Source organism: Pleurodeles waltl, chromosome 8 (genome assembly GCF_031143425.1).
Source record: "Pleurodeles waltl isolate 20211129_DDA chromosome 8, aPleWal1.hap1.20221129, whole genome shotgun sequence".
NCBI lineage: Eukaryota > Metazoa > Chordata > Amphibia > Caudata > Salamandridae > Pleurodeles > Pleurodeles waltl.
This window is the reverse complement of record NC_090447.1, coordinates 598,514,710-598,528,604: the sequence shown is the minus strand read 5'-3', so window position 1 is coordinate 598,528,604 and position 13,895 is coordinate 598,514,710. Positions and strand designations below refer to the sequence as shown.

Sequence of the window (13,895 nt, the reverse complement as noted above, 5' to 3'; positions counted from 1 at the left end):
CGATGGGCTGTGGTTGTTGCCATCGTCTGTGTCATCATCGATGGGGTCACCATAAACATGGCCCCCTTGATCAAGGGCAGGGTAGCTATTGATGTTTTATGAAGGCCAGAGTCTTCAGCGCAATGAGGTTGTTAATGATGCTGTCATCATCAGAGCCACTGACAAGGGGGGGCGTTGACAGCGGCAAATTATTTGTTAAAGACTTGAGGGTCACTGTTAACTACAGATCAGGCACGATGGCTTCGAAAATGATGCAGTCATTTTCGAAGATGAGGTAGGCTGGAAATGAGAGCCAGTGAAGTTCTATCAATAAAGTAGTGATGGGTCATGTTTCTTCAGACCACAGATGAGAGGTGCTATTGTATGCAGGATTTCTTTAAGGAGGGTCACTGCCAAGTCTGAGCGGCCATGGAATAGAACAACGCCAACATTCAGATGCAAGAACATGAGGGCTTAAACATCAATTCGTTTTGCTTTCTGTAAGCAATTATTTCACTTTTGCAATTAGTAAGAGCTGGTAGAAGGCCATCATGGTATTCTTGGCAATACATTGTTTGTGGGTGATGTTGCTGTCCATGGTGAATCCAAATAACTTACCATTGCATAAAAGTTGATGTTTCAAAGACATTAAGGTTCATGCCACTGAGCTAAGGTTAGACTAGTTTCTGCTTGTTATTCTTGACAAGTAACAGAAATTCTGCCTTGGTAGGGTTCAGTTCAAGGAAGGTGCTGGACATCCAAATATACATGGAGTGAAACCAGGGTTGGTTATCTGGAGCTGAAAATACTTTCATGCAGAGTTATAATTTTGGCATATTGCTTAAATTTAAAGCTGTTTGATGCTCTAATAAGTTGACCATACTATTTCTGGTGATCCTTAGCTCTTTGAAGGCATGTAGATTGGAATCTAATGATCTCACCAGATATTAACAGAGTCACAGCATTCCCAAAAAACTGTGTACATTTTTCACTTGGTGCAATGCATTGAATCAGTGAAGTAAAAGAACACCATTTTGTGCTTCCTACTTCTCTCCCACAACTAGACAAGACTTAGTGGGATCAGCAAATCAGGTTGCTTCAAGGATTAGTTAGAAGCATCTTTTTTGTAATAAGTTTTCATTCGTTTTTAAGTGATAACATTTAAACAATCAAGGATAACATGCTGAGCTGCCACAGTACAAAAATCAAATATCCTTCCCCCCAGACCTCTCTACCACCCAATAAGGCGACAGTAATTGACTTCAGTGTAACAGTTTCAGAGGTTCTCGTTTCGATTATCAGACTTTTAGACTAGGGTCCAGTACCCAGTTGGAGACATTGGTCTGTATGTGGCCACTAAACTCATATACTATCTTATTGTATTTATGGGAACCTCCCATACCCTGGTATACTATCCTCTCACTTATTCAACATGTTTCCATGCTCCTCATCCTGTCCCGCAGATGAGGGCTGTGGTCACTTTCTCATTTTTGAGCAAGTTCCCTTTTCGCCACCACATATTCCAGGTTGACCTGTTTTTTTGTTATAATTTGTTGCATCTGAGCCCCCTAAACACCCAACAACGTGAGGGAGGCTCAATGTCAATTGTGACCCATGTGGCCTGCACAAGGGTGCGCGTAACCCTATTCCAGAAAGGGACAAGCTTGGGGCAGCCCCACAATGCATGTATGACAGACCACAGTGCATAAGCCATAACTCATTTTGGGACCTACCCATTTATGTAGGAGTGTATGACTGTAATAAATCCTATACAGGATTTTATCCTGAATAGGTTTATAGCTTGCTTTTATGGCCACCTCTCTGAAAAACTGTAGAAGGTCCTTCCAACCTACATCAGTCAGCTCCCCCATGTTGCCCTGCCAGCGGGGCCAAAGTCAGGACCGGCCACCCTGTGTGTTCTTCATCAACGTTGCATATGTGAGGGAGATATCCTTGGAGGTCATATGGCCGTCTAGAGGTGGTATTCCATGTGGAATGCTCCTTAGTTCATTCCCTTCTTGGGATTCTCGATTGTAAAGTGTGTTGCAGTTGAAAATACTTAAAAATCTGTTTTGTGTGCATCGCATTTTCAGCTTGTAAGTGTTTGATGGCACCATTCCGTTTGCGTCCCATACAACATCCAACATGGAAAGGCTAATTACATCCAATTGTCTGAAGCCCACTAACTCTATTACAGGGCCCACTCTCGTCCCTGGCCATAGGGGAGTTCAGGGAGTGAGTCTATTTCCCCAACCGATTTCTCTATTGAATTTCTGCCACACAGAGACCACTGTTGCGGCGGCTGATGGAGCACCCAGAGGTAGTTTTTCTCCATATAGCACGTGTAGATAGCTCTTTGGCCCTTTTTGTTTCTGGCTTCATCTGGAATCCCCCAGTGAGGCATATGCCCACTCATTCACTATCTGAATCTGTGCGGCCTCATAATACCTACATATATCAGGTAGTGCTCTACCACCCTCAGATAGGGATAACCGGAGAGTGAGAAGGGCGATTCCATAGTTTAAAAGCATCTTTACAAATGGAGAGGATGTTTCAAGATTTTTGGTACAACATAGAATATGAACCTGGCAAGTGAATCTACATAAGGGGGAAATTCACTATTTGTTCACTGTTATGGTAGCTGGGGAGCAGCAACAGGTGTGATACACCATTTCAACAGTGCAGTAAAATCCCAATACCAAAAATTAGCATCAAGAAATAGGAAGGAGGCTTATTGGGAAAAATTAACAGCAACTGTAGATGACCTAGATCTCTGGTTAGAAAAGAGCCCCAGAACCTTAGCTGTCAATCATGGATAATCAACAACAAAGGTAGACTGAACTTTAAGTTAAGGCCTGAGTTTGTCAGTAGAAAGCCACTACAAGTGTGGCAAATGACATCCACTCTATTCACTGGCCTTTCAGGTTATTTGCTTATTAGCCTTGCTTTAAACACTTCTATTTAGAGGCCCTTAAAGCAAAAACAGTACCCTGGATATGAGGCATTCCTTGACACAGGGGTACAACAAAGGCAAAATTAGGGTAAATGTGTCCAATGTGACTGTTAGGTTTATAAATCTAAATCTGAAGGCATGAATCCAGGACGAAAACTTCATGGAAGAGGCCTAGTCACTGTTGGAATGTTTTTCTTGTTTTTTGACTATGGAATGTAAATGAATGTATCTATATTGTGAAAAAAAATGCTTACTAAGATGTTTGGTACTTGTCCCTCGTAACAATTTGGATTGTTATTTGGAGTGGGTAACTTCTCAAAGAATAATCACAAACTTAATGTGACTAAATGAACCTGATCTCACCCTCTCGGTAGGTATGTTACAAAGCAGACAGACTTGGGGCAATATGTAAGGTATTTATGCTGTACCAAAAGAGTAATAAAGTAAAAATGCAAAATAATAAAAACTCCCAACTGATTAGAACAATAGAATATAATTTAATAAACAAAATAACACCAAAATGACAAAATTCCAATAAGAGGAAACGGAGATATGAATGTTCAAAGTTTTGAGTAGAAATAGTGCCAAAAAGCACAAAGCGCTAATGATAATCAGTCTTCACAGTGGAGTTGGGCATAGGCACAATTTAAGGCTGGCAGCAATGGAGCCGGATTGGATACACCAACCAGGTTGATCTTGGTTAAATGATTTCTCATCTGACTTTGTCCCTTAAGTTCCAAGCTACGACACAAGCACAATTCTAAAGCCACCCAGGACCTCAGGTAGGCATTTGGAGACTCACAGGAGGTCAGATGGAGTAGGCCAACAGCAAGGTAAAACACAGGGCCAGTTGCAAGTGGTTAGTTGAGTACTTTCAAGAAATGGCCCCTTGCAGCTTATGTCTTCCTGTATCCACAAAGTAGGACAGTCAGCTGACCCACGGAGCCCACTTCTTTGTCCTGGGTACAAGAAGGAGCAGGCACACTCCTTCAGGGCTCCTCTCAGGTTACAGACAGCAGCCCAGTCCTCTTCTGATCTTCTGCAGCTCCAAAAGGTGCTCTGAAATGAGTTTCTGGAGGTGCCACATATATGTCTGTCACTAGCTAGTGGGTGGGAATGACTTATAGGGACGCCCTAAGCAAAAGAGTAAAAGTTCCAGAGGAATGTACTGTGGTAACCTAGTGTCCTCTCACACCTAACACTAAAATCCTGTGAGAGACAACAAATGCACCCATAATAAATCCAGAGTCCGAGGTTTATTAGGCCAAAAGCAGAGTCCTTCAGCAACCAGACAGTTAAGCCGCAAGGATTGTCTTGGTATCCTTTTCTCTCTCCTTTCAAGTGTGTCTCAAGTGTTATATGTGAACCCAATCGACTTGTCAAGCAGGATTTGACACTCAAGCAGGTTTTGGCACTGTGGTGTCAAAAAGGATGCATACAGCCTCCAACCTGCATATTCTGTGGGATTCATAGAAGTCATCTCTGCCCATTCTGGTCAGTTTATTTTTTGCTCTTGTTCATGCCTGTTCTAGGCTGATTACTGGCTGCGAGAAGCTGGAGAGCCAAGTGAAAATTAGCCTCCATGAACTTCAGGTAGGATAAAGGTAACTTTCTAAAAATTACTTGTTTGAAAATCTGTTTATTAACTTTCAAACAACATACAAAGATAATACCGTTGCAATAAGGCACGCAATTACATTGGCATCCTGTTTCCAACATCCTTATCTTCACCACAGATACATTCACAATTCAAGAGCTGTATCTGCCCTGCCCAACACAAAACACTTAGCTAAAAAATCCTGGAGCTGAACCCAGCAGGTCTGTTCCCGCACCCATCTCCCTACCGTTCACAAGAACCGGGACTCTTCAAGCCATATTGTCCATATCAAACTTGTTGGGACAGCCCCTGGCCTAAAAGACCACCTTTTCCTTTCTCATGCACCAGAGTAGCTTTGAGACTTACACAAATCTTTGACCCTAATATCACGCTAAATCTCTCCTTGCCACAATCAATGCCACACTGCAAAAAAGGGGTGCATACCTGCGAATTGTCTGCTCCTCCCAAATACCCAGTGTGACTATCTGGGAATGAGAGTAAGGGAGCAGTCCAGGACTGAGGAAATCTTTCCGTGCACAGACGCTCAGCATTCCCCAATATCTAGGCACTCCCACCAGGTATGAACTAGAAAGCGCACCTAAGGCATCGGTTGTCATCCATCCTCCCCATCTTGTACAATCTGGTTCTCATGTAGGCTGCCCTATGGATCTAAAAGTTACTTTTCATTCATATTTATTACAAAAACAACTTCACAAATGAACTGGACATTTAATAACTATTAAAAATAGTTGTTTAGTTATATGTGTGAATGATCCCATTACTAAGATACAGTATTAGGATTTTAATCTGGTTTTCTACACAAAATAGCTAGAAATGCCACAGTAAAAAATAGTTTATGGATGCTAGCGTAAGGACATGTTAACATTACATTTCTTTATATTCTACTTTTAAATAGATACCATGCATCCTTCCTTCAGGGCCTCTAGGCCTACATAGGGCTGATTTATTAATATTTAAAAGGGAGATTTTTACATGTCAGAGGGGTTTACTTTGACAGGTCCAATTGCAGTGGTTACCCTGCTACACTCAAGCTACAATGGTAGACTTGAAACTATGTTCACACTGTCACAATAGTGGATGGCATAATTGATCCACTAATGGCACATTTGGTCCACCGCAATCCAGTAGTGGGATTTAATGTCCAGGCCCTGGTACAACTTGTATCATATACTAGGAAGTAATAGAACATTTAAATATACCTATCAGGAATATGCCACTTCAACCATGTTAAAAGGGAGGCACAGGAGCTACTGGTTAGTGTTAGTTGGGGTTGTAAAATACTCAGAGTTCTAAAGACAGAAAAAGTATAGAGTCCAGCAGAAGGTGAAAAATCCAGGGCAGATTTCCTACAATCTTAGTAACAGGCCAGTATGTGAATCTTGTACCAGGCTGCCAGTCTGCAGAGTGACTTAATAGCATTTGTATATGACTTAACATTTGCTCATGTCTTTATTACTTTGTAAAGCGAGAGGCATTGGATAGACCTACAATCATATTTATTAACAGTGATGTGAAATGATGTATGAAATTAAACCTATATGAGTTATTTGATTAATTTGCTCAACTATACGAAATATGAAGTGTACAGTACACACCAATATCCACACTGATTTTGGGTACCTTTACACTGCATTGGTTGTGATTTTATGGGATAATTTCCTGAAATAATTTTGAATAATTAAATATGTCTTAGAGGCTGACCACACCTAAGCATTGTTTACATTTATATTACCTTATGATCAGCTTTTGACTGCATGTGTATAAAAACTCATTGTCCAGGCGATACAAAGTGCGATACTTAATAGTTGATGTGGCTTTTATCATAAACAGTAGTATTGAAGATGAAGATATATTCCACAGTATGACCTGTGTCTCTACCTGCAAATATGAAGCTGTGAAAGATGCTAGCCTCTCAATACTGTAGCCACCACCTTTTTTTAACCACAGCACCTGACACATCACCCACCAGACATGGTATAATGTAAAATAACAGACCCTTCTACAACAGGGGGTGTGAACACTATGCTTCATGTAGGCTGTAGGAGTCTTAGGGGCATATTTATACTCTGTTTGCACCAAATTAGCGTCATTTTTCTTACTCTAATTCGGTGAAAAACTAACTCCATATTTATACTGTGGTGCTAGACCCGTCTATCACCAAATGTATGGAGTTAAAGTCATTTTTTGGAAGTGGAAACCTACCTTACTTTAATGAGATGCAAGGTAGGCATTCCCCTGCAAAAAATGACTCTATGGCCTTAACGCCATATTTATACTCCCTTGCAAAAATGGTTCACAGGAGGGAGGAGGGGTCAAAAAATGGGTCAAAGCTTGCCTTTAACGCCTGGGTCAGCGCAGGCTTTAGGGGACCTGTGGGCCTATTTCCATGGTGGAACACTGTGGAATAAGCCCACAGGTGCCATCCCTAGGCCCTAGGCACACCCCCACCCACACCAGAGGGACAGTGGAAGATGGGGGACCCCATCCCAGGTAAGTATATATATATATTTTTTTTTAAGTGCCATTGGGGGCCCTGAAATGGGCCCCCCTACATGGCACTGGGTGCAATGGCCATGCCCAGGGGACCCTGGTCCCCTGTGCTGGGTATTGGGGTGGTGGGCATGACTCCTGTCTTTTCAAAGACAGGAGTCATGTGGTATGGATGGTTTTGCGTCAGAAAGTGACTCTAGGCAGGTTAGAGTCATGTTTTTTCACTCTTACCTGCTTAACGTCATTTTTTGGTGCAAAAACCCCTTCTTCCATTCTGCCAGCCCAAACCGACCGAAGTCATTTTTTTGCCGCTAGTCTACCCTTTGTATCGGCTTGCACGATTCCATAAATATGGTGCCCGGGTGGTGCACAGAAATGGTGCAAGCCGGTGCTAAACATTTTGAAAACAACACAAGAACAATCCCAAACCAATTGCGATAAATAAAGTAAAGTTTAATAAATAAAATGACACCAAAATGACAAAAATCCAGTCAATAGAATTGGTGATATGTGTTTTTAAAGTTTTGGGTTAAATTAGTGAAAAAAAGCACTAAGCACCAGTCATTGTTATCTGGTCACACTAGATTGGGGAAAAGTCACAAATTCAGGCCGACCATGATGGAGTGAGGGTCAGATACAGGGACCAGGTTAGTTCCTCTGGAGAATTACCTACTCAAGTCCAGTTCTGTTCACTCTGGTGGGTGCTGCAAGGAGGAGGATATAGGTGCAGGGACTAAACGGAAAGTTGAGGATGGACTTTACTGAAGCGGAAGTGCCTGTCACTGCTGGAGCTTCGTGTTGGTGGATCATTGTGGGCGGTCACTATCGGGCCAAAGTCTGGGTCTCGTGTGGCCGGTCTTCATAGACAGTCACTTTCAGTGCAAAGAGCCGGTCCCTCTGGAGTATCGCATTGGCGGTCATCGCAGGGGGTTGATTCTCGGCGCAAAGAGTTCACTTTGTGGTTGCAAGCAACCCAAAGCTTCTGTAAATTCATATTTTCTTCAGAAGGAGTCTCACTGATGCCGAACAAGTGCTCAAAATCTGGGGTGCCCCTCCTGGGGATCAGGACTCACTCTAGCAGATGCCACAGCAGGCCTCAGACAGGTCCAGTTGGAGCAGATCAGCTGGACAGTGGATGGGAGGGCCCTGGAAGCTTGTGCCCCTGTAGCTCACACAAGAGATCAGCCAACTGACACTTGGAGTTATGCTGGGTAGCCTGTGTTAAAGGCCGGAAAGTCAAATCTTCTTTTGTCAGTCTGTAGGGCACACCCTCTTTATCAGACTGCAGGGTAGTCCTTCTTCTGAATCTTTCACACGTCCAGGTCCCATTTTTATACCTGGTTGCCAGCCTTTGTGTGGGGGAATTCTCTGACATAGCCCATAAACTGTTTCTGCTCAATTCTTCCCCTCTTCCTGGTACTGGCTCCAAACTGTCTACAGTGACAAAGGTAAGGGCAGGCATGGTGTCAGGTTCCTTTGTGTGTGCTGCAGGCAGGGCCCTTTGATTTGCAAAGGCTCTTTAAAATGTAAAGGCCCTTTTGAAATGCTGCTGCCAGACTCATCCTCGACCGCCCACGCCAAGCCCACAGCACACCTTTCCTCAGAGAGCTCCAGTGGCTCTTCATCCAGAAGCTGCGCTGGTTCAAACTTATCATACAGTATTCAAGTCATTACACAGCACAGGACCCACCTACCTCAATCACCAACTTAACTTCCACCAAACCGCCAGACAACTTTGCTCAGAATTACTCTCTCTCGCACACACACCCTGCATCCACAGAAGCAGAACAAGAGGTTGATCATTCTCCTACCAATCTGCCAAATCTTGGAACAACCTCCTACAGCACATTAGGGCCTCCTCCTCACTTCTTGAGTTCCACAAGAAGCTAAAGACCTGGCTATTCAATTAGCTTTCTTGCCGAACCATTGAGACTGCCAGTATTCATGCCTAGCCTCGCCACATGCCTACTCTCACCTGCTCAGCACCTGCATAACCTCATCGCTCTACAAATCTACCTTACATTACTCATCACATTGCAGTCAGGGCAAGGTGCAGCTCCACTCCAGCCATCCTGTTAGGAAGGTCCGCTCCTGTCTCACAGAGGCTTCCTTTGTCCCACTATCTGGAAGCAATAGACTACTCACAATATCAGCGCCATTCACGAGACCCAGGACACTGGAAGAAAGGCATAGCTGAATTGGACAAAAACATGCCAACATCATAAAAGTGCCATTTCCAGAAGATTAACTGGCGTTACCATGAAAGACGATTTTTAATTACCATTCATTTCAGTGTAAACAGCATATCTGTATCTGCCCCAATCGCATAAGTGTAAGGTAACCCACTGTGAGAGAGATATAGGCATTAAAACAGGGAAAAATGACTTTAAGGGTTTTTCACTGTCAGGGAATGTAAACCTTAAACACATGTCCTGTTTTTTTAGATACCACGCACCATGAACTACGGGCCTTTAGGGCCTTCTTAGAGTTCACGTACACATATTAAAAAAAGAAAGGTTTAGGTAAAAAAGGTTTATTTTGCCAGGCTGAAATGACCATTTAAAATTGCACTGCAGACTGCAGTCGCAGGTCTGAGAAATGCTTTGCCAGGCTACTTTTTGGGTGGCTTAATGAGCGCTTGGGCCCACTAGTAACATTTAATTAAGAGGCCCTGGGTACATGTAGTACAATTTACCATGTACTTATATATAAATTAAATGTAACAGTTAGGCATATAGCAATTGTACCATGGTTTATGGAAAGAGCATATGCACTTTACCATTGAGTAGCAGGGAAAACGTGCAGAGCCCTAGAAGCCAGCAAAACGTAATTCAGCAAAGAAAGGCAGAGGAAAGTAAAAAATCAATGGTAACCCTGCAGAAAGGTTCAGGTCCAATAATCTTCCACTAATGCCCAGGATGGAAAGAGTTATGGACATTTATTCTGAATACCCTCAAACATGAAACATTATGGGTGTGCACAAACTTTTCAGGGCAATTCAACAGTGAAACAACCACCCATAACCCAACTCTGTGCTTAATTTATCCCAATGGTTTAAGATGGTGGGCACTGGAACTTATTATGGTGGCGTGTGATTCATTTTTTATCACTATACTTTGACCCAGAGCAAGAGAGAGAAAGACAGTAAATGGAGAAAGAAGGGGGAAAGGAGGATAGGAAAAGAGAAACAAAGGGAGAAACCAGGGACGAAAAATAATCTGTAACCGTGTGATAAAGAGAGAAGTGTGAGGTGGTGGCTAAAAGAAGCATGTGGTTAAAACAAGGCTTGGCATCCTTTGAATTCGTCACCCTTGGAATTTGGGCCGCACCAGAGTGAGTTCTGAAGAAAAACATAGGGGCTCTGCACTAATTCTTATTTTGTGAGTAAATCTATTTATCGTAAAAATCAATATTTTGATATTCCCAAACATGGATTTACACCTATAAATCGAAACCATTGTCCATGTGATTTGGACTTAGGAACGCAAATGACTTTGACAATCGGGTCCAATATATTGATTGATAACTCCATTACCAGATCCAAATCACAGTTTGCGTTGAAGTAAAAAGAATGCAGTGCTTCTGAACCAACCCCCTGTCCCCCCATACTTTTACTGTTTACTCGACACGCCTGGAATGCATTTGTTGGGCATACCGCTGTTTTAATTGTTTTTTTTCTGGTTTTTTTAGGTTTCATGGCTCCAGAATTACTGCAAGGTGAAGAATATGACTATTCAGTTGATTATTTCTCGCTTGGTGTTACACTATATGAAATGATTGCAGCAAAGGGGCCCTTCCGATCCCGAGGTGAAAAGGTACCAAAGTCTTCCTTGACTGGATGCAGCCTGCCTTTGTTCTCACGGCTCCCTTTCTTGCCTACTTCCCGCCCTCAGTTTCCTATTTATGTATTTCGTGCTTGATAGCATATATTCTACATCTCTTTCTTTCTGTTAGGAGATAACAAAACTGAAGACTTTTTCATGTTGAATGGCAGTGTGCAGCCAAATAATTGCCTTATACCACACCATGGGCCAGATTTACTACAAAGTTGTGCAGCACAGTGCTGCGCCAAAATGTGCGGTGCCGCATTGCGACACTTTAGAAGAGCAGGGATGTGCTGTAGTTACTAAAATACGGTACACCTCTCTGTTTCCCCCTGCGCCGGTGCTAAATATAGCTTCCAGTGCCAACGCAGGCATCCTTGCACCAAAGGGAATGATTGTGTATATGCAGGAAGGTGTCTCTTCCTGCACATAAAGAATCTACAATGGCAATTTGGCACTTATATGTGTGCATTCACATAGAAGTAGCAAATCGTCATTCAATCATTTGTGGCCTTTTGCTCTTTTTATGTGTGGTACAGAATGAGGCACACATGGAAAAATGCAAAAATGAGGAAAAGTTAAAGTTTTCCTTCTCATTGTGCCATGCACAAAAGTGTCTTAACACCACCTTGTGAATGTGGCGTACTCCACAGTGCCACTGGAGCATCACAAAAAGTGACTCTTCGGTGGCAGAAGGACCTTGTAAATCTGGCCCCACATTTTTTATTGAGATACTTTTGAGTTTGTTATCCGGAAGCACTTGATGGGCCATTGGTACTCACACTGCAATATCTTAGCAAAGTGGTGATTTTTCCCGATTCATTGTACATATCTTTGTTTGTTGAAGTGAAGCATTCTAAGAGAGTAGCCATAAACAATACATTTCAGACTTGTGAAGCCAATATGACTCAACAATGAGGGCCAAGAATCTTTAGTTGTAGTTAAATGGGATTTTTATCAGAATATTTGTCAATCCAACATACAAGCCAATAAGCCATAGATTCAAAAGACATACCAATACGGCTGGCAAACTGAAATATCTCAATAAGTTTTGGCGTAACATGATGAGATATAAAATAGTGGCAGCTACAACAAAACAGAAACAAACTATAGTAAATGTGTGTTTCGCAAAGGTACTTCCCTTCTCACTCTTAAACATAGGGAGACTGTAGGATCATCTAATCTAATCATCTAATCAGGGCTTTGAATTAGGGAATTTGAAATGTGTCAGTATAGTACAGATCTCTGTAGAAGACTTCGGAAAAAGGAGTGTTTAGCATAAAGCTTTACACTAGTAGGGAAAGTAAGCAGAGAGGTCTTACTCCATAGAACGCAATGGAAACATGGGTGTTACACCAGGTACCTGGTTTGCGTCGGAAATAAAGCCGCACGGGCGAGTGTGCATCGAAAAAGTCAGCGATGTGTTGATTCCTCACTCACAAACAAGACTGTGCATTGTTTTCTTCTCCCGTCGGGAAGGCACTGCATTGTTTTTCTTTCCCACAAGAGAGCGATGCCTTGATTTCCAGACAGGCACCTCGGATCTGCCTAGGCTTGCATTGACTTTTGACGCCCAGCAAGGAGGCATGTGAAATCCAGCCGAAAGGCCGATGGAAAACCCCGCTACTTGGGATTTGTGGCATTAACAGCAGCAGCAAGCGGGTGTTTCATTGTTTCTCCAGCCACAATACATTGATCTCCCAGCCGAAATGCAGATGGATCATCGATTTTTGCCGCAAAGCGGGTGGTGCATCGTTTGTTAGCCACGTTGCAGGTGGTGCTTCGAAAATTGAGTCCTGTGCGTAGATTTCAGTTTAGTCCTTGTTCTGCCAACTTCACCTCTCAAGGGCCCAGGGACTAGAAAGGACACCACTTGGCAGGGCAGGAGTCTCAGCAGAGAGTCCAGGTGCTGGCAGAGGAAGTCTTTGATGGCGCTGAGACTTCAAAACAAGAGGCAAGCTCAGTTGAAGCCCTTGGAGATTCTTATCAAACAGGATTTCAAAACAACAACCAGTCTTTGTCTCCTTTCACAGGCAGAAGCAGAAACTGCAGGATAGCCCAAAAAAGCACAGTCATAGGCAGGGGCAGCACTTCCCCTCACCTCTTCAGCTCTTCTCCTTGGCAAATGTTCCTCTTGAATCCTTGAAGAAATCTGATTTTCAGGGGATTTGGGTCCAATACTTAAACTCCTTTCTGCCTTTGACGTTGGCAAACTTCAAAGGAAAGTCTCTGTTGTTAACAAGATCCTGCCTTGCCCAGGCCAGGCTCCAGACTCACACCAAGGGGTTGGAGACTGCATTGTGAGAGGGCAGGCACAGCCCATTCAGGTTTAAGTGACCACTCCTTCCTCCACTCTAGTACAGATGTCCCATCAGGATATGCAGGCTACACCACAGCTCCCTTTGTCTCACTGTCTAGGGGGAAATCACAAACAGCACAACTGTCAGTCTGACCCAGACAGGGAATCCACAAACAGGCAGAGTCACAGAATGGTTTAAGCAAGAAGATACCCACTTTCTAAAAGTGCCATTTTCAAACTGATAATTTAAAAAACAACTTTACCAAAAGATGTATTTTTTAAATTGTGAGTTCAGAGACACCAAATTCCTTATTTCTATCTGCACCCAAAGGGAATCTGCACTTAAATATGATTTAAAGGCAGCTCTCATGTTAACCTACGGGATTGATAGGCCTTGCAACAGTGAAAAACAGATTTGCCAGTATTTCACTGTCAGGATATGTACAACACACCAGTACATTTCCCACCTTAAACATACACTGCACCCTGCCCATGGGGCTACCTGGGGCCTACCTTAGGGGTGCCTTACATGTAGAAGAAGGAAAGTTTTAGGCCTGGCATGTGGGTATACTTGCCAGGTCGAATTGTCAGTTTAAAACTGCACACTCTGAGCCATGTTTACAGGGCTACTTCTTGGGTGGCACAACCAGTTCTGCAGGTACACCAGCAGCATTTCACTTACAGGCCCTGGGCACCTCTAGTGCACTTTACTAGGGACTTACTAGTAAATCA

The 13,895-nt window shown here is 43.1% G+C and overlaps 1 protein-coding gene across 1 annotated transcript in view; it reads left to right on the top strand.

Moving 5' to 3' along the window:
- GRK1 (G protein-coupled receptor kinase 1) overlaps positions 1-13,895 on the top strand; it is a 423,541-nt gene that overhangs the window by 167,871 nt on the left and 241,775 nt on the right. The window contains 1 exon segment of the mRNA XM_069204635.1: positions 10,731-10,855. Coding sequence (XP_069060736.1) covers positions 10,731-10,855 — 125 coding nt within the window.